This window comes from Andrena cerasifolii, chromosome 1 (genome assembly GCF_050908995.1).
Source record: "Andrena cerasifolii isolate SP2316 chromosome 1, iyAndCera1_principal, whole genome shotgun sequence".
NCBI classification, from domain to species: domain Eukaryota; kingdom Metazoa; phylum Arthropoda; class Insecta; order Hymenoptera; family Andrenidae; genus Andrena; species Andrena cerasifolii.
This window is the reverse complement of record NC_135118.1, coordinates 33,599,485-33,618,490: the sequence shown is the minus strand read 5'-3', so window position 1 is coordinate 33,618,490 and position 19,006 is coordinate 33,599,485. Positions and strand designations below refer to the sequence as shown.

The window sequence follows — 19,006 nt, the reverse complement described above, 5'->3', positions numbered from 1 at the left end:
TCCGTATGCCAGATCGAAGAACAGATTCGTCGATGACGAACCCTCATCTGCCATTTAGTACCGCGGCAGTTACCTTCCAACAATTTAAGCCCAGCTTGGGTACCATTCCAGTGGTATCTAAATTCCTCAGACGCTGTTATTGTGGCAAGTAATTGGCTACCACAGTATTAGCCTAACTTTTTCCGCGACACCTGCTATGAATAATTGTTTTTCGAATTTGACACATTTCTGAACCCCTTTCAATTTGCATAGGACATTTTTGGTTCTACTAGCAGATGAAAGTAACGTCCAATATAATATTCAACTCCCCCAAATTTTAAACGTTTCATTGAACCGAGAGACAGTAATGCAGAATGTATTGTAGAGACACCAAGCAATAGTGAGGTTTCGGAGAGTTACGAAGAAATAGTGGAAATCAGAAATCAGTGGGATATCACTGAATAGTTCAACTAAGGTGACCATTTTTTTCTTGGGGTTTCCGGTGCACGGGAATTTTTTTTTGTGCTGACCGCCACCGATACTCTTGCCCTTTCGCTACTTCCGTCCCGCAAGCGTCGACCTTTCCACCGATCCACCATCGGTAGCAGCTTTCCGCATAACGTTTGCAAGAAACCGCGCGGAAACTTTCTCAAGTCGCACTGTTTTTTCGCTGATTTTTCAGTTGCTTTTTCTTAACGTTACGCAAAACTGGTGTCTACGTTTCGCAACGTCGCATTGACGATATTTTAATTAATAATCGCCTTTCACGATATCTTGCGCAGCCACTACGTTCGTGACTCGATCGAGGGCAACAGAAAAACGTTCATAAGCAATTTTCAAGAAAAAAGGTTAATTAAATGATCGATCTTGCCTTGGGTGTTCCAAAGTGCGTTACAAATAATTTCACTTCTCGCCACTTCTGCGTCTCCTTTGACAGCTACGTTTCCATGTAACCCAAACCTACGGTGCAGAACTACAAATATTTCAAAGAGCAACATTTTTATACCGATTTTTGGCGTCGGCGTGTTTCCACGCCGGGGGAGTTGTCTTGGGAGTTGTCCATATTTTCTGGAAAGCGTTAAAAGTATTTATGGAGAGTCTCCGAATGTTGGGTATTAAAAACAAAAGCTCGGAACTCGCTTTGCGTATCATCGCCTTAGCGAACCTTCACTCGCTCACAATTTTATTTAGATAATCCAACAAATTTTAACTACCGTTAAGGTCGAGAATCGCGAAAATTCCCGAAATCAACGATTTTCGACCTTACTCTGCGATCTTTAAACGTTTGTAGCTCGGAGCAACGTTAACCGATTTTTATGAAATTTTAGGCACATATACAACTTACTGTAATCTACAAACTTTTTTTTAAATTTTCATTACAAGTTCACAAAAAAAGTTTAAAAATCGACCTTTACTATTCTTTTCGCTATTCCAACCAAATACATTTTTTTTCAAAACGACGAAACGCGTCAGTTAGCAAACTAATCCTTCTAGCTTCTCAAAAAAACTCAGGTTGTTTGGACCGATTCTAAAAAAGTTATGCGATTTTAAAAAGTGTCCGAATATTAATGCGAGTCACTGTATATATGTATGTCCTAATCACGAGGCAAGATGGACAAAACTTTCTCGGTAGTAGCTATCGCTGGAAAAGACTTGACTTTGAAGGACATTTTTCAAAACCTTCCAAACTCAAAGTTTCAAAAGCGTCGCGCTTCAAAGTGCACGTTACTCGTATCATAAAACCGTTGCCTTTAGAATCCTTTTCACATATTATTTGCGAACCTTCGCAAATATATATATCGAAGCTTCGCTATAGGAAGAGCCCTTTATCTTCCGCGACAATGATCCCCAACCGTGGGAGAATGTTTCGCGGCCATTTGTTCGCCTGGAAACGGTTGAAACAAGGAGTTCAATTAACAAAAGGACGAATCCAGATCGTTATCGGGCGAAACACCTTTCATCCAACGCGGGAACAAAAGCGCCGTTTAAATGAAGATCCGGCGGAGATTTCGTTCCCATGCACGCGCGCTGGTCGTCGGGGAGGGATAGGGACACCGATATAAAGAGGATACCGAAGGGCTTTTGATACCCACGACTTGTCGACCGGCTTGTACCGATCTGACTATTAAAGATACCCATCTCATTATACAAGGCTCACCGACACCTCCCACGCGATATCTGCTTTCATTCTTCTTCGCGCCATTCAACCCCCCTCCTACCGCGCGAAACACCCGACACCGTGCTAAATCGAATCCCACCCACCCTCCCGAATACCGACGGGCAATTTCCGTGAACGTGTACCGCCTGAAAAGTTTCGTCCGTGCTACTTACTGTGAGTCGAAAGGGATGGGATTCACGGTTTTAGAAATGCAGAGGGAATTACATGCGCAATGGGATGTTGAAGTACATATGCGGATTAAACTCGGGGAGGGGGTTGGATATCTCGTTTTAGTGAGGGGTTGATAAATGTTTAGTGGTTAGAAGAAAGTTTAAACTGCGAACTGTAACTAAAGTAAAATGGTTACGTTAGAATAAATTATGTGTTGTTTATATCCCAAGGATTGGGGATTGGTAGAGTAGACTAGGTAATACCGAGTAGGTATTACCCTTATACGGAATTTCTAAAGTTATACGGGTAAGTAAATTTGGGTCAGATCGCAAATTGACCCAATATCATATATTTACAAGGCACGGTAGCATACAAAAATAAAACTCCGCTCATTTAATTATTACAGTTTAATATTTTAAGAATTTATTAAATTTCTACAATAAAAAAATAAAAAGATTATTATTATTATTTATTGTTGACTGTTATTAATTATTTAAAGATATGAAGGAGTTTCAGTTCAAATAATTAGTAAAAGAGGAATGTGTATTTGTAACTCGTTTTTGGGTAAAAATGGCCCAATTTCCGTACATGGGTTAACTTACAAGGGAAGATCCCGAAGCCGAAAATTCAAAAAATTCTGAAACTTTGTGAATATGTAGGGGATTTCCTCCTGATTACAACGCAATTTTTGTTTGCTGCCCAAATTCACTCCAAGAGGGTGAAATTAGCCCCCGAAAATTCGGCTATTTTCCGATTTTGTGTTATAACTCGCGAAATGTAAGAGATAGAAGAAAAGTTTCAAGACAAAAGTTACTTCTTTTAATTAGATCTATCATTTGGTAAAAACATTAGTTTACAGTTCACGAGTTATAACAGAAAATCGGAAAATAGCCGGATTTTCAGGAGTCAATTATACCCCCTTAGAGTGAATTTGGGCAGCAAATAAAAATTGCGTTGTAATCAGGGGGGAATTCCCTACATATTCATGAAGTTTCAGAATTTTTTGAATTTCCGGGTTCGGGATGTTCCCTTGTTAGTTATGCAGTCATGGGAAATATAAGTTTTAAACTTTCTTTGGGGTTCCATTGTACTGTCCCTGTATAATTAATTCAAATTCATATCTTTCAATCATTATTCTCCCATCCTCTTCCACTTTCTTAAAACTAATCAGATAAAGTTATCCTTAATTTAATGAAACCTTAAACTGCGTTTACCCAACAATATCACCTTAGACCACCCACTAGTTCCAAAGCTAGGGTTCCTACTCTCGTCCTTTCATCGCCTGTCTAATGTAGCATTTATCTCATTGGTTCCCACACCTATTTTGCATCACAGAACGTAAGTAGCTACATATACTTGAATCCAAGAAATCCAGTTTAAACTTTCCTTCGACCACCACTATATCAGTTCATTAGAAGAGAAAAAAGTTGAGAATCTTGAAACATTAGCTAGAACTACCCTACCTTAACCCCACATAGTGAACTCCAGCCTTCGTGTAAACTGCCTTAACTTCAACCGAAGTCAATGCACCATAAATTACTTATCAATCAATTCAACAAAGAAATAAATTATTGCTTGCACTGCACGAGGGGTATTCTACATAAAATTAGACCCGATCGCATTCTTTGTATTGGATGTATACATATACTATCGTACTGCTGCGGCTGGCCACGTGACTCGACTGGAATGTACAGTTGTGTCATCCATCGGTGGGGTGTCAACAGCGGGGGCAATAAAAAACTCTTTATGGGATCCAGAAGCTGGTTGGGGCTGAGTCACGGGAGGGGGAGGGTTTGGCAACCGCCGGGTTAATAACACGACCCGCGTACGTTTAATAGCGGGTTAAGAATGTGGAAATAAACTCGAGGTCAATCATAAAACGATTCGAAGCGCTCGCCGTGCGGTTCAATTAATATCCTCTATCGTAGTAACGGGTTCTGTCGTGCACGCGTTTGTCGTCCGGCCAGAACAGTCGCGACTGCCCTAATGGACTTTAATTTAGCCAATCTTCATAAACTCCGTCCTTGGTTGGCTACCGTTCTTACGTGTTTGCCTGTAATATCGTGCTAGATTATCTCTTTGGTTCCACGCTCCCTCGATTTTTGGCTGATTTCCATTGAAATGTCAACCGCATCCCTTTGAGGTTAAAGTTGGAGCACGTAACGTATACCTCGTGCGGAAGTCCTCCAGTTGTACTTACTAACTGTGCTGGGCGAACGCCCATAGGCGTTTGCCGCGCGGGATAACCGTTGAAGTTGAAAATGGGGTAAAGCTTGTAGCGCTTGCAAGGTACAAATCACTTTATATGTTAGTAACGCAAGTGAAAACAAAGAATTATCTCGCGAGGTCTTCACCTCGATATCCACAAAAGATGTTCTATATAGCTGTCTTCCATCCACTTCCCTATTCCAAGGATATTGATATCCTCTTAGGGCGGTATTATCAGTCGTTGCTTAAGACTAAGATCGTCTTAAGCATGCAGCATCCTCTACTGGTCTAGTAGATTAGTAAAGGATGCCGGATGCTTAAGACGATCTTAGTTTTAAGCAACGACTGATAATACCGCCCTTAAAGAATTTCGGCCTCTTTCGAAAATTCCAAGCCTTTGCCGAATTCAAAGCGTTAAATTTTCGACTCATCTTTTCTCATTTTCTCTACTCAGTTTGAACGGTACTGTCTACCAATCAAGCCCTTAACCATTTCCCTTTAGTAGTACAAACAAATTCAGTCGCCACCTATCCAGAAAGATAAAGGTTAGTTTACAGTGTTTATACAAGATGTCCCATACCATCTTGTGGACCCATCCTCGGACACTATAATCGACCAGCTCGCCAGCTGGGAATTCGCAAAAAGCCGACTGCTAACGAACAGTGCCAAAGGCGTAGGGGAAAAGGGGAAAAAAGTCAGGTAGAGATGGAAAGATAAAGAGGGAGAGACCGCTCGGCGGAGCGTCGGCTTATGGACAGACGCGCGAACTCTATTTTTAGTTCACGGTGGAATGACAGTCCCTCTTCAGTGTACATGAGGAGCTATTGATAGGTCGCGGGCTCTGTCGGGGAGGAGCGGGCAGACACGTCGCGTGAATCACACGAGACGTCGTTTTCTTTACCTAAACTCCGCCACTGTCCAACATAACCTCTCAAGCTTACGAACCTTACCCCCCACTCTCCGTTCTTCCTCCCCTCTGTCGCTTGCTCTACGTCGCGATCGTTAACCTATATTATTATCGTGGTTACAACGAATTTATTTCGCGTTCGAAATGAGAATGCAATAATCGCGCGATAGAGAGCATTACTGGCGCCTGAAGCAGAACTAACGAGTGCTACCTATCCGCAGAAGTATTCGCTACTATCGCATCTGCTAATTAACCTAATAGAGGTCAGTCGTAAATTAAAATGTAGTAAAGAAGACAAAGATTATGAGCGCAATGGCGAGGTACAGTGCTGCTGGAAATCTGACCATTTGATTTTCTAGTGTCTGTTTGCCGGGCACCCTGTATGCACTGTATTTTAAACGGGCTATCATTTGGAAAGGTTTCACACGAGGTTAAGTTCGTGTCGGACGGTCGTCTCGATTAAACAGCGTCGCGCTGGCGTGATTCATCCGCCCACGATTTTCTGCTCGGGGTAGCCATTCATTATTTTGACACTATTGCAGAAACGCTGATAGGCGCGAGCGAGCTGCGGAAGTCGGTGTCGATCCGCGCGTGGGGTGTCCCGTGTGGGCCTTCCTCTTGGAAGAAAAATGAAACTTTTGGTACGACGCATCCAGACATTTAGCCTCCGGCGATAACGTTGTATCCTTACTCTTTTATTTACTGTTTTGCTCACTGGTTTGTAGCGAGAAGTGAATGAGCAGGACTATTGGAAACAATCCGTACTGTGTAGAGTCGAGCTGTTACGAATTGGTCGAATATTTTAAGATTTGATAGATTAATATTTGGATATTCGAATACCAGAGAATTCGAATTTGGGATTCGAATAATTCGAATAACCAGAGAATTCGAATTTGGGATTCGAATAATTCGAATAACTAGAGAATTCGAATTTGAGATTCGAATAATTCGAATAACCAGAGAATTCGAATAATTCGTATTTGAGATTCGAATAATTCGAATTTGAGATTCGAATAATTCGAATTTGAGATTCGAATAATTCGAATATCCAGAGAATTCGAATACCAGATAATTCGAATTTGGGATTCGAATAATTCGAATAACTAGAGAATTCGAATTTGAGATTCGAATAATTCGAATAACCAGAGAATTCGAATAACTAGAGAGAATTCGAATTTGAGATTCGAATAATTCGTATTTGGGATTCGAATAACCAGAGAATTCGAATTTGAGATTCGAATAATTTGAATAACCAGAGAATTCGAATTTCAGATTCAAATAATTAGGCGTATTCGATTAATTAAACTCTCAGCTCGCATTTTCACAGTTTATTTGCTCACAATGTTCAAAATCGCTTTAAACGATACTGTCGTTCAAAAAATTCTTTTCATTCGTTGCAAGTAGCTTATTGAACCTCCAATTTGACACTTCGACGAAAATGCAATAAACAGACTACGTTATTGATGAGCTAACATACTAGCGTTCGACAGAAGAGTAAGATGGCTGCGGCCTTTTTTAAAACCCCTGAAATGGTTCACGTTCCGTCCGCATCAGTGAGTCCTATTGAGTGGCGAGTCTAATTAAATCTAATTATTATTGATAACTTCTTACTTATCCTTGTAAACACGCCTTAATTAACCCCCTAAGGATGCGTTTCCATGTGCAGCTTGGAAGCTCGCTTATCCAAGGGGCAATTAAACGCACTAATATTTTATCTCGACTCGTTCTTTATGATCCCTCTTATCGTTATCTCTGCCTGCTTCTTCTAGACCGTTTAAAAGTCCACGGTTCACTCGGTATCTCGACGACTCGCGGAAACTTATCGGAAGTGCTCGAGGCATGCGCCGCCCCGACACCTGAATGTATGTCCGCGCGATAAGAATTGCACCTACCCGCTCAGGTCCCCGATCTCGTCTCGCGATCGCTTGTACCAACGGGGGCCCCTTGAAGCTCGAAATTTACTACTGGCGCCTCGGTTCTCGTTCCCTCGTAATTCGAAGTTTAACGTCTTCGGCTGGAACGTCGATTTCTTTATTTTTCCTCGACGTTCGCCTGCTTCTTCCCCCTTTCACGCCACTCGAATCAACATCGAACGCGTCGTTTCGCGTTTCAGGAATGCCATGCCACCTCTATAAAACCCTCGACTTAATCTCTGCTCTTGGAGCGCTGCGACTGGGCCCCACCCCATCATTCTCTTGACTCGCGTCTACGATTTCTTGCCCCTTCCTTTGGTCGGCGAACCGTCGCGAAAAGAATCCCTACAGATTGCCTTTTCACACCCAGAGATAGCCCTACAGGCGCCGCCGATCTGCCCTAAAATTCAGTGTTTATCGACCTGGCCACACGTGTCCGTCCGATCGCAGAAGATTCCGCGCCGCCTTTGACTTGGAGGCCTCGATAATCAATGGTCCTTGGCATCCCACGTGCGTGACCTTTTTGCCTTTTTTCATTCATTCGATACTACCCAGTTTCTTTGCGTTGCTGTGCATTCTACCGGATAAAAAAGAAGAAACGTTCAAAAAGATCCATGTGCCTCGGATGAACCGTTTTCCTGTAAAAGGGTGTTCAAGTTTTGGCCAATTAGGTCGCGCGGAGATGCTTCTGGGGGCGGAGCACTTCCCCCACTTTGCCTACTGCGGAAGAAACCCCTCTGGTGGAGGAGGCTAGAAGCACACAGTTCATATCCATTACAGTCATTCAGTTACATATCTATTTTCAGTTAATTTCCAATCACAAATTAAAAAATCCTTCTTTGCGTTTGATCATAATCAAACAATTTCAATGTTCATATACCTGTATCACCTAATGGATCACAATTTCTAATCAGAAATTACTTCAGAACCCGCTTCTGGAAAGATTGCTCGCTCCAAGAGCATTTGCACCGAGTTGGTCGATTTTGCAAAAACAAAAACAGAAACCCTCGTGTACATACGAATGTTACAGTTCTCGAGATCGAATCGCACCATTGGACCACGAACGTGTCGCACAGACAGCCGGGACAAGCGAGCGTAAGTAAGACGTTCAGAAAGCGAAATAGAACGAGCAGGCACGACAGATCTATGGTAGAAAGTGGCGGTCGACGAAGTCACGGAATATGGATTTATTCGATGGAAACGTCACCGCGGGACACCGACGGTAACGCCACCCATTGACCGTCGTTCGGGGATCGGTCGCGCCGCGGCCCGCGCCGACAATTCTCCTCCCCGCTTAGGAAAGCGCCGGAGACGTTATCCAATAATTTACATCGCGGTGACTATTGTAAATCGCGCCGCGGATAATGGCACCGCTGACCGTGATAAACGGGTCCTTTGTGATCAATAACACCTACCAATTACTTGCCGATAGGTTTATGCCGTGTCGCGTGTGTAAACGTTAGCCAGCCGATCGTCAGTGATGCGTAAATGGAGTAATAAACATGCAGGCGGGTTTCCCAGTCTTAGAAACGTCGCTGTCGCCGCACTTTCCAGCGACGTCGCCGCGGACGTGTCCAGTGGGAACGTGGAGAAAGTCCAAGGAATTTGCGTAGTTTCGAAAGAAACGCTCCACCGCTGTCTTCCACTACTAATTGCAGGACAAGTTGTGCCATTTTCTGTTACTCAAAATCATGCGATTCTAACGTAAGGGTAGGACTAGAGACCATGGTATGGTACGTGTAGTAAAAAGACACGTGTACACGGGTACACGTGTATTACATATATCCGTACCTCGATCCGTGTAGCTATTAGTACACGGGTACCCGTGCACTATTTCACGTGTATTTAAATACACGTGTATCAACGTATTTGTGTATTTTCATCAGAATTGGGCATTAACTACGGGAGAATGGGCAATTGGCGGTCACTTAAGCAATAAGCGTAATAAAACCGAGTGATGTTTTTCAATTTTAAGGATTATCGTTGCGTCTAAAAAGAAGCTCGCTTATTACCAGTAATGCCTTAATTTTTTGTATCAAAATAGGTAATCGATTAAATAAATCTTGTTAAGTTTATAATTGTGTTATTAGTTACAATCTGAAAATTTGTAAAACCATACTTTCCGCATGTTATTCTAGTAAATATATTTAAATACATTAATTCTTTTATGAATTTCGCAATCCCCCAGAGTTCTGGGATATCTATAGATATTAAAAATCAGACGAATCAAAATACGGACACGTTAATATACGTGTATTTATAAATACACGAGTATCTAAATTCACGTGTATTTAAATACACGTGAAATAGTGCACGGGTACCCGGGTACTAAAAGATACACGGATTCAGGGACAGATACGTTTAATACACGTGTACACGTGTATTTAAATACACGTGAAATAGGGATCTCTAGTTAGGACTAACACTTTGGGTGGCGCAGGGCTTTAGAAATGCCCATTTAAGTCCCAGCGACCATTTCTGCCGAAAATATGAACTTGGAAGCAAACGCTGCACATCCCTCGCCGTGGAAACGTGCCGCCGCCAATTAGAGTGTTAAGGCGGGTTCGCATAAATCAGTTCCGTGCCGGTTCAGTGGTTCACGTTTTTGTGCGTCAGTTACTGACACTGAACCAAACAGCCCATTCACACTGACGGCACTGAACCGTCATGGAACTGACACGCGTGAATCCACCTTTAACCCACTAGTGGATTATCGATCAGTTTGAATTGTAACTAGGTTATGTTCTGTTCGTAGGTACAAAAGAAGCGGCGAATAGTGGCGAGGGTTCAGTGCCGTAACATCAAGAACGAGTGCCCCAAGTTAACATGCGACGAGCCCGTTCTGCTGCCCGGCCGTTGCTGCAAGTCGTGTCCGGGGGATTTCAGTAAGTAATGCCACTTTTTGCGTCACTGCGCTGACTTCTTAAAAAACGACTTGCGTCCGCGGGAAAGAGACGGAGACAGAGGGAGAAGTAGGACACTCGTGGTTGCTAAACGCGACATTATCTGCGAGATAAGGAAGGCTGACGTCATAGGGTCCTGGTCCATGAGCCTGCCGTGGCAACCGGTGGCCCCTTCCTCGGAGACACTTGTTCTTCTTTATCTTGCATCCACAAACTATGCTAATATCGTCCTCGATCACGAAAACTTCTTTTATCGTTATGATTCATCTTTATTGCGCAAAAATATGGGGAAAGTTGTTAGTACGCATTATGTAAAAGCGATGTATGTACAAACTGCGAAACAGAGGCATTTCAAAGTTAGAATTAGATTGAACGGTGCAGTACGTAGGCACTGGCAGTACGTTTGAAATATAGGAGTAGGTATATTTATTCCCAGTCATTAGCATTTAGATTCTAGATCATTAGAATATAGATCGAAAATATCCGCCAACGATCCGAGTGGCTTAATCGATCAGTGCAGTCGTGCAGTGGAGGAGTCCCAATCCACCGCACTGCGCATGCGTCGTTCCGCCTCTCTTAAAAAATTCCACAAATACTCGAGATGAGAAAAAGACTGTTTATGTAGCACGGCCGAGGGGGCTTCGAGTAACTAAACATGAAATACGAAGACGGATGGGAACGATCTGCTACCACCAGCAAACTTGAGACGATCGTGTCTGGCGAGGATGGCGACAGGATATAGACGCAACGTATCGCCACTGGAGGCATTAATAAGAGTCAAGTGGCTTGCATAAATCATTTATCAACGATCGCCGCCTCTCTGCCCGTATACTTCTCTTTATCGGCTTCCACGGGACCTTATTTCCCTCTCTCTTCATCGCCCTGTAGCTTCCTCGGCTGCCTCTACCCGACGATCCACTCGATAATCGTATTTGCAATGTCACGTAATCATGGCCGAGCGGTATCGCCGTCTACCTTTATTTTTATTATCCACTCGATGCCCTTATTAACGGATTAACGGATCAGCGCGTGGATTCTTTCTAGAGCCTGCCACGCAACGAGACACACCAACCGTTTCTTTATCTTTCTTTTCGTCGTTGCGGACACAGGAGTTGTTCCGTCGTTGTTGATTTATTAGTTACAAGGGATGTTGGGTAATATGATAATTCACCAAATTTGGAAGCTTTGCAGGAATGTAGTTCATGTGATGCTAATAATGTAATTACTGTTTCTTCCGGCAATGAAACGGTCTTAGGGGTGAAAACACCCCCGCAAAGAAATTGTGAATTTTCATATTATCGTGAATATCTGCGGAACCGTAGAAGATGTCGAAAAAAGTTGACTTCAAAGTTTTATGGTTTTTGATATCCTACGATATGGTGAGAAAGAATTTTCGAAAAAAATTCTAAATTTTTTCCCAAAAATTTTAATCGAAAGTGTCGATTTTTACATTGACCCTTCTTGAGCTCGTAAAGAACTCTCGGAAGGCCCACGCTTCTGTCGGCCAAGTCTGGGTCAATTTTGACCTGCACGCATCTTTCTTTCTTTTTGTATCACTTAGGGGCGTGATTCTTATAGCAATTGCTATTTCGAATTCTAGAGATTGCTTTAATACAAATTAGAAAGATTGAGAACGTAGCTCAAAACAGACACGTAAAATATATAAAAAAAAATTATGTTAAACGATTTGATTAAAAATGCACTAAAAACTAAAAAATAATTATTTTTTTGTACTACAATTTTGAAGGTGTTAATATTACTTTAAATAAAATCCTGGAGCACCATGTGCAACCAGAAGTTGAAGCATTAAAGTGATTCATATCCTGTTATGAAATATCGTGCGCCACGATTTTATTTAAAGTGATCTTAACACCATCAAAATTGAAGTACAAGAAAATAATTATTTTTTAGTTTTTAGTGCATTTTAATTTAGTTTTTACTACATTTTTAATAAAATCGTTTAACATAATTTTTTTATATATTTTTATTTTTCAGTTTTTAGTGTTTGTGGATTTACATTTCACAGCTCAGACTTCTCTACAAATATATTTTATTGCTGTATATAGTTTAACAGTTTGCTTAAACGCTATAGTCACTAAAAAATAATTCTTTTCTTGTATTACAATTTCGATGGTGATATACTACGAACGCCTGCAAATTTTTAGTTTTACCATTCGTACATACGCGACGGATCAGTTCTCGATAAATCGTGTATTTTCGGTACTCGCGATGCGACTAGCGTCCCGAACAGCGGCTTTTTTCGTTTTCGTGAAGAACGCGAGTGGCTGATTTCAAGTCGTTTGGATTTGTGGTTATGGGTTATATTTATTGATGACTGGGTTAGGTCTGAGTGAGGTCCGGGTTAGGGTAATTTTTTCACCCCCACAGATTAATTTTTTGTTAAATTAATGTATTGTCATCCAAACTACGCACGCCTGCAAAGTTTCGAGACAATTGGATAGTTGAAAGTATAGACCGCCCTCTAATTGCAGAATTATAATTACTAATCTGGCCCCTTTATCGCCTGTCTAATGAGACAGTTGTCTCGTTGCTTCCCACTTGAACCGAAGCCTAGAAATCCTTACGTAGTGATATAACGAATTACACGAACGGTTTCGAACTTTCAAGCCGACTAGTTCTGCGTTCATTACTTTGGCATTATTTGTATTCGACAGAGCATTATCTCGCAGATGTGCAACTTTCACTGGAACAGCCCGAGCCAAATTCGTTGTATGCACGTTCACTTGCCTCCTTTTGTCCCCCTCCCGCCCCCGTCCCTCTTTCTCTCGCGCAACAGACCGATTTCTATATCGCTGTTAATCGCCATAGAATGCGGATGGAATAAACGAAACGGTAGGAATGCTTGCGCCCATTCCCGCGTCGGCTTTTAAGTGGCAATGCAGGGAGATGTGAAAAATGAAGGCCGCGGATTTAGTACTGGTCTCGCGAACGGTGTTCTGGCCTAGCAAAACCGCGCGTACAGTATGTTCCGAGCGTGTACATACCTACACGGTAGGCGAGACCATTTAACGGTCGGCGATAAATTTGCCGTGAACCAAATTGTTTGCTTGCTCTTCTGAAATATGCATTCCGCGGACCGAAATATACGTTTCCCGGATCAAAATATGGGAAATTTTAAATGCTTCTGGATGTTAATTTTAATGGCAGAATATATTGGTCAGTTAACATTCTTTGGTTTCTAGAACTGGGTAATAAAGGCTGAAATGAAGATTGAATTAATGTGAGCGTTCTTTAAGTGTTTTATTTTTTAAACGTTTCTTTGTCAAATATTGCCACGTTAATATTCCGAGAGCGTAATCAAAGGCGCAAGAAACTGTCTGATGTCGGGAAAATCACGTTGTGATTAAATGGATATTACTGTGGAAATGGTGGTATGTTTAGTTAGTCGTGGGGTAATTGACGTTGTCACGCGCGAGCGAAAGAAATCGACGGTACAATTAAAGTAGCCTGAGGATTGAGAAAAAAGAAATTTAATCGGACAAACACGCGCTAGGCGCCGAGAGTCCTGCAGTTTATTTACGAATAAGGAAACTGTGGCCACCTTTTATGCGTTTTTCTACAATGCGGTCGAGGACGTGCGGTACGAATTCTTGTGACGAAATAGCGTTGCAATTAATGGCACGACAAAAGAGAAACGATCGTGTACAACATATTCCAGCAAGACCAAGCTTCGTTTCCCTTGCTAAATGCAGGAAAAACTTCGAAACGTGATACTATGTGAAGTTGAAAATCTATAAAACGTGATTAGTATTATGAAGGTTGAAAATCTGTAGAAAAGAATTTGCTACTACGGAGGTTGAAACTCTGTAGAAGGTAGTACTACGTGAGATTTAGAGTTTGTTGGAAGTAGAATGAACGTAGTACTACGCAAAGTTGAAATTTGATAGAATATAGTACTACGCGATGTTGAAAGGGGGAGAACGTGGTACTACGTGAGGTTGAAATTTGATAAAATGTAGTGCGAAGTTGAACGTAGAGAAAACGTAGTACTACGTGAAGTTGAAATCAGGGAGAACGTAGTACTAAGTGAAGTTGAAGTTAAAGAGAACATAGTACTACGTGAAGTTGAAAATAGAGAACGTAGCACCACGTGAAGTTGAAAATAGAGAACGTAGCACCACGTGAAGTTGAAAGTAGAGAGAACATAGTACTACGTGAGGTTGAAATAAGGGACAACGTAGTACTAAGTGAAGTTGAAGTTAAAGAGAACATAGTACTATATGGAGTTGAAAATAGAGAACGTAGTACCACGTGAAGTTGAAAATAGAGAACGTAGCACCACGTGAAGTTGAAAATAGAGAACGTAGCACCACGTGAAGTTGAAAGTAGAGAGAACATAGTACTACGTGAGGTTGAAATAAGGGACAACGTAGTACTAAGTGAAGTTGAAGTTAAAGAGAACATAGTACTATATGGAGTTGAAAATAGAGAACGTAGTACCACGTGAAGTTGAAAATAGAGAACGTAGCACCACGTGAAGTTGAAAGCAGAGAGAACATAGTACTGCATGAAGTTGAAAGTAGAAAGAACGTAGTACTACGTGAAGTTGAAATTAAAGTGGACATAGTACTACATGAAGTTGAAAATAGAGAACGTGGCACCACGTGAAGTTGAATGTTGAGAGAACACAGTACTACATGAAGTTAAAAGTTGAAAGAACGTAGTACTACGTGAAGTTGAAATTTGAGAGAATATAGTACTATGCAAAGTTGGAAGGAGGGAGAACGTGATACTACGCGAGGTTGAAATTTGATAAAACGTAGTGCGAAGTTGAACGTAACGAGAACGTAGTACTACGTGAAGTTGAAATAAGGGTGAATATAGTACTAAGTGAAGTTGAAATTAAAGACTACATAGTACTACACGAAGTTGAAAATAGAGAACGTAGCACCACGCGAAGTTGAAATTTGATAGAATATAGTACTACGTGAAGTTGAAAGTAGAGAGAACGTAATACACTTCGTAAAACTTAAGTTCCAGCACGTATACTTTCATTTCGATTTACGAAAATCGTGAGAGGTTCAATTCTTCATCCCCAGCGTTAGAAAAACGCACGTGCTTTCGCTTGGCGGTCGCGCATCGTTGTGGCGAATGCGTTCAAACAGAAAGGAATAAATTACACAGAGAAAAGATACTGCGGTCGTATGCGCGCGCACGCTCTGTTCGCCACACAATACTTTTACAACGTAGGCAGCGCAATTTATTGGTTACTTAGAATCAATTAGCGAACTCGCATTTATTACCCGCGGACAAGTCCCGCTGTCATTGTCCGCCGCGCTTTCTACTTCCATTCGGAGCGCGCGAGATTTCTTTATCGTCCCCGTAGAAGCTATGCCAATCGAACTGCACGCCCACTGGTACGTTTTATTACGCATTTTTCCTATCCTACATTAATTCGCGCAATCTCGTGAACGACTACCCGTCGAGTTCATCAACACCACAGTATTTTCATTTTTCCTCGACATAACTGAAAATACATATTATATCCATGCTGGACAGCTTCTCACCACAGTACTATATCATAGAAACTCAAATGAGCACCGCCCAGTTTTTAATTTCTCCTCTAAACCATTGCCTGTACACTTTGAGATCGACAAGTTACATCGTGGTAACCCTCGACCGGCGGTGCTGGGTTTCTTTGGACCCAAGAATAATCTTACCGAGTGTGCCAGTAGCAGGGGAAACTGCAGAAAACGAGAAAATTACTTCTTTACCGCTGTAAGAAAACGAACGTCGTTTAAAGTGGGTATAGTAGAAGAGTTAATACGGGTCCAAACTGACCCAGGTACCTCCGTGTGATCATCGAGGGGTAATGTCGTAGACTTATATAGACGGAGCGGAAGAGAGGACTGTGGGCGAGGGGTACGTAAGATCGGAGGGGAAAAGGCAGAAACCATACAGGCAATTCGGTGGTTAGTTTCGGATGCATTCGGTTCGTGTCGGTTCGGCTCTAATGGCTGTTAATGGCTCTGTTCGAAACATAACCACTGTTGCTGTCGTAGTGGTCGTGGTATATAATAATCATACATTAATTGAGTGTAACAATGACTTATTGCGTAGTTAGCGGTTGTGCAAATCGCAGGAAAAATAAAAACTACGAACAGTTGGAGAGAGAAAATATAAATAATGATATATATATATATACTATTTTACTATATACTTATTTCTGCATATTAATTATGCGTATATATGCACGAATTTATATCAGCAATTTTCATTATATTCTTTTTAAGCTTACAAAATCTTTCAAAATATAACTATTATTGCAAATATCTATAAATACGATTTTATTTAAAAAAAGCTTCATTCTATTTACTAATTTTGTTAAATATATATAACCTACATGATATACGAAATTTTGAATGTATGTATAAGTATACCTAACCTTTTTAGACTAAGTTTTCCTCATAGATATATAACGTCATTGTATTTCCGAATAGCACCGAGGCGGAACGGAGTTACCCGATTTGCCTGTATCACCATCCCCTTACCGCGAACCTTAAAATCCTCCTCAGCCAGCACACGCTCCGTCTATATATGTGTATGGGTAATGTAGCGTAGCGATACCTCCGTACTCGCCACAAGAGGGCGTTTCAATCGATCTCGCTTTCTCGCAAGTTCTCGCTCAACTACCAATTCGTATATATACCTGTTCCGTCGCAACTACTAATATCCCCGCGTTTAAGGCAGGGTCTGCTAGGTAAGGCCTTACTGATGAGTGAGTTCTCCTTCAGGCCCAAGACGAAACACCCACACCTCTTTCTTTTCTCCTTTTCAGTCCTACCTTTATAACTGACTCACATCTTGTACTCTCCACCCTTTAAGACAGGTTCTCACTACGCCGGTGTGCGACTACTTCTCTTTCTAGTCACATCTAAAAAAACTCTTCTTTGCCTCGATATTATCAGTTTGTTCAGAGAAAATCCACTGCCAGCGCGATTGCCGATTTGCCTTCAGTGGCCACCGAAGGCGTTTGGCATTGAATCCACTCACAAAACTATGCCGCCTCGCTTCTCAGCTTCATAATATTTTTCGAAGCGAGATCCGCCGCCGGGAGTCGCGCCGAGGCAGGGCGGGTGTGTGTAGTGTTCCTCAAATTCTCAAAATAACATAAGAGAAGTATTAGAAAGAATAAAAATGAGATCTGAGACAAGGGAGTGTAGGAGGCAGCCAAGCCACCAGCGAAAAAGAGCCAAGCCCCTACCCACCTTTGCTTCTCAAAAGAAAAATCTGCAAATCTGCGGAATATCGCCGCGAATCGTTTCTGAAACGTCCCTGCGACGCACAAGCTTCTTGTCCGTCGTCGTGGGACAAAACAGAGCGCGGCAGATAAGCGACCGGAATAACGATCCGCGTGAGAGAGGCTGAATTGGCCAGAGAGGGCAGTGCAAAAAAGCTCAACGGGGAAAAAAATGTGGGCGATGATAAAGAAACAGCGGCGACCGGGACGCCAAGGGGGGCGAGTAGACGGTGGAGTGTAGTGGGAAGCTCGGTGGTCGCTGGACCCAGAAAGGAGGAGAGAGCGCGCGCGAGAGAGAGAGAGTAGAGGTCGGGCGCCACGGTTTAGCGCCATGGCGCCGGCTATATTACCGCATGGCGTCACTTCGATTAAGCCGTGCAATCAAAATGTAAATATTAGCATACGTAATGATCGGGCATAACGCGCGCGCGCGCGCACGCGGGAATGAGAATAGACGGGCTGAGGCTGGCTGGAGGGAGGGTTGGAAGGTCGCAGGGGAAGCGTAGGAGGAGGGAGAAAGAATCATTGCGAGCCCATTCCTCCTCCAATGAGACACGCTCCCAGAGTCCATCGCCGATACTCTCTCTTCCGTCACGTCTTATCGCCCTTTCTGCTTCTGCCTGCACGCTTTATCGCCGCTAATTTCGCTGTGCTTCGGTGTCTGGTATAATATATATATTTTTTTTTAAATAGTATACCGAACTCTTTTAACCCTCGGACGATGGACAGTAGACTGGTCACACAGAAGCGCGAGTGACCGTTTGACACTTGTGTCAGCTTGGATCAGGGTTGCCACCCCTCCGTTTCTTGCCCGGAGACTTCGGGTTTTGAAGTAAACTTCCGGGCGCCGGTTTTACTGGCAAAATCTCCGGGAAGTAAAACAATGAGATAATATGAAATTGTGGTATTATATATGGTACCAATTTTATATGCAATAAATTTTACGAATTAAGAAACTGATATTTTTAAATTCTCGAGAACAAACCTTTGTTTTGCTTTTTCCGGGTTTATATTTGAATTTCCAGGTTGGACTGTGTGACACCCTAGGATTTATACATGAGGGATTGTTTGATGATAAGGTGGTAACCCTGGTTTGGACTCGTATTAACTAGCCTGCTATACACATTTCAAACCACGTTCTTTTTCTTGGAGTAGTAGAGAAGTATTCGATTTCTAAAGTTGTCTTCTATTACTGTTTGAAATGACTGTTTTAAAAGACCCCAGCACCGCCTGCTGAAGGTTCACCCAAGGGGCGCATACGCATGTTTCTCCGCTCCGTGCGGGTAACGCCCATAGGCGTTCAGCGGCTGTGGTTGAGAGATGCGAGTTGAGGCGCCCCGCACGCGGCGTACGTTGACCGTTCAAGTTCCCAGCACTCGAAAGAGTGAAGACCCTCGCTGTATAGAAATCTAGCGCGTAATACTGTTCTTTCTCTGTTCCTTATCGTCCCTCTCTGATTGTGCCTGCACGCTTTATCGCTGCTAATTTCGCATTTCCTCCTCTTCC

At 42.4% G+C, this 19,006-nt stretch overlaps 1 protein-coding gene across 3 annotated transcripts in view; it reads left to right on the top strand.

The window, feature by feature from the left end:
• Window positions 1-19,006, top strand: part of Sog (chordin short gastrulation) — a 127,353-nt gene that overhangs the window by 84,138 nt on the left and 24,209 nt on the right. For all 3 annotated transcript variants that reach the window (XM_076828700.1, XM_076828691.1, XM_076828683.1), the window contains one exon: window positions 10,092-10,221. In XM_076828700.1, coding sequence (XP_076684815.1) covers window positions 10,092-10,221 — 130 coding nt within the window. The remainder of the gene's footprint in view (window positions 1-10,091; window positions 10,222-19,006) is intronic.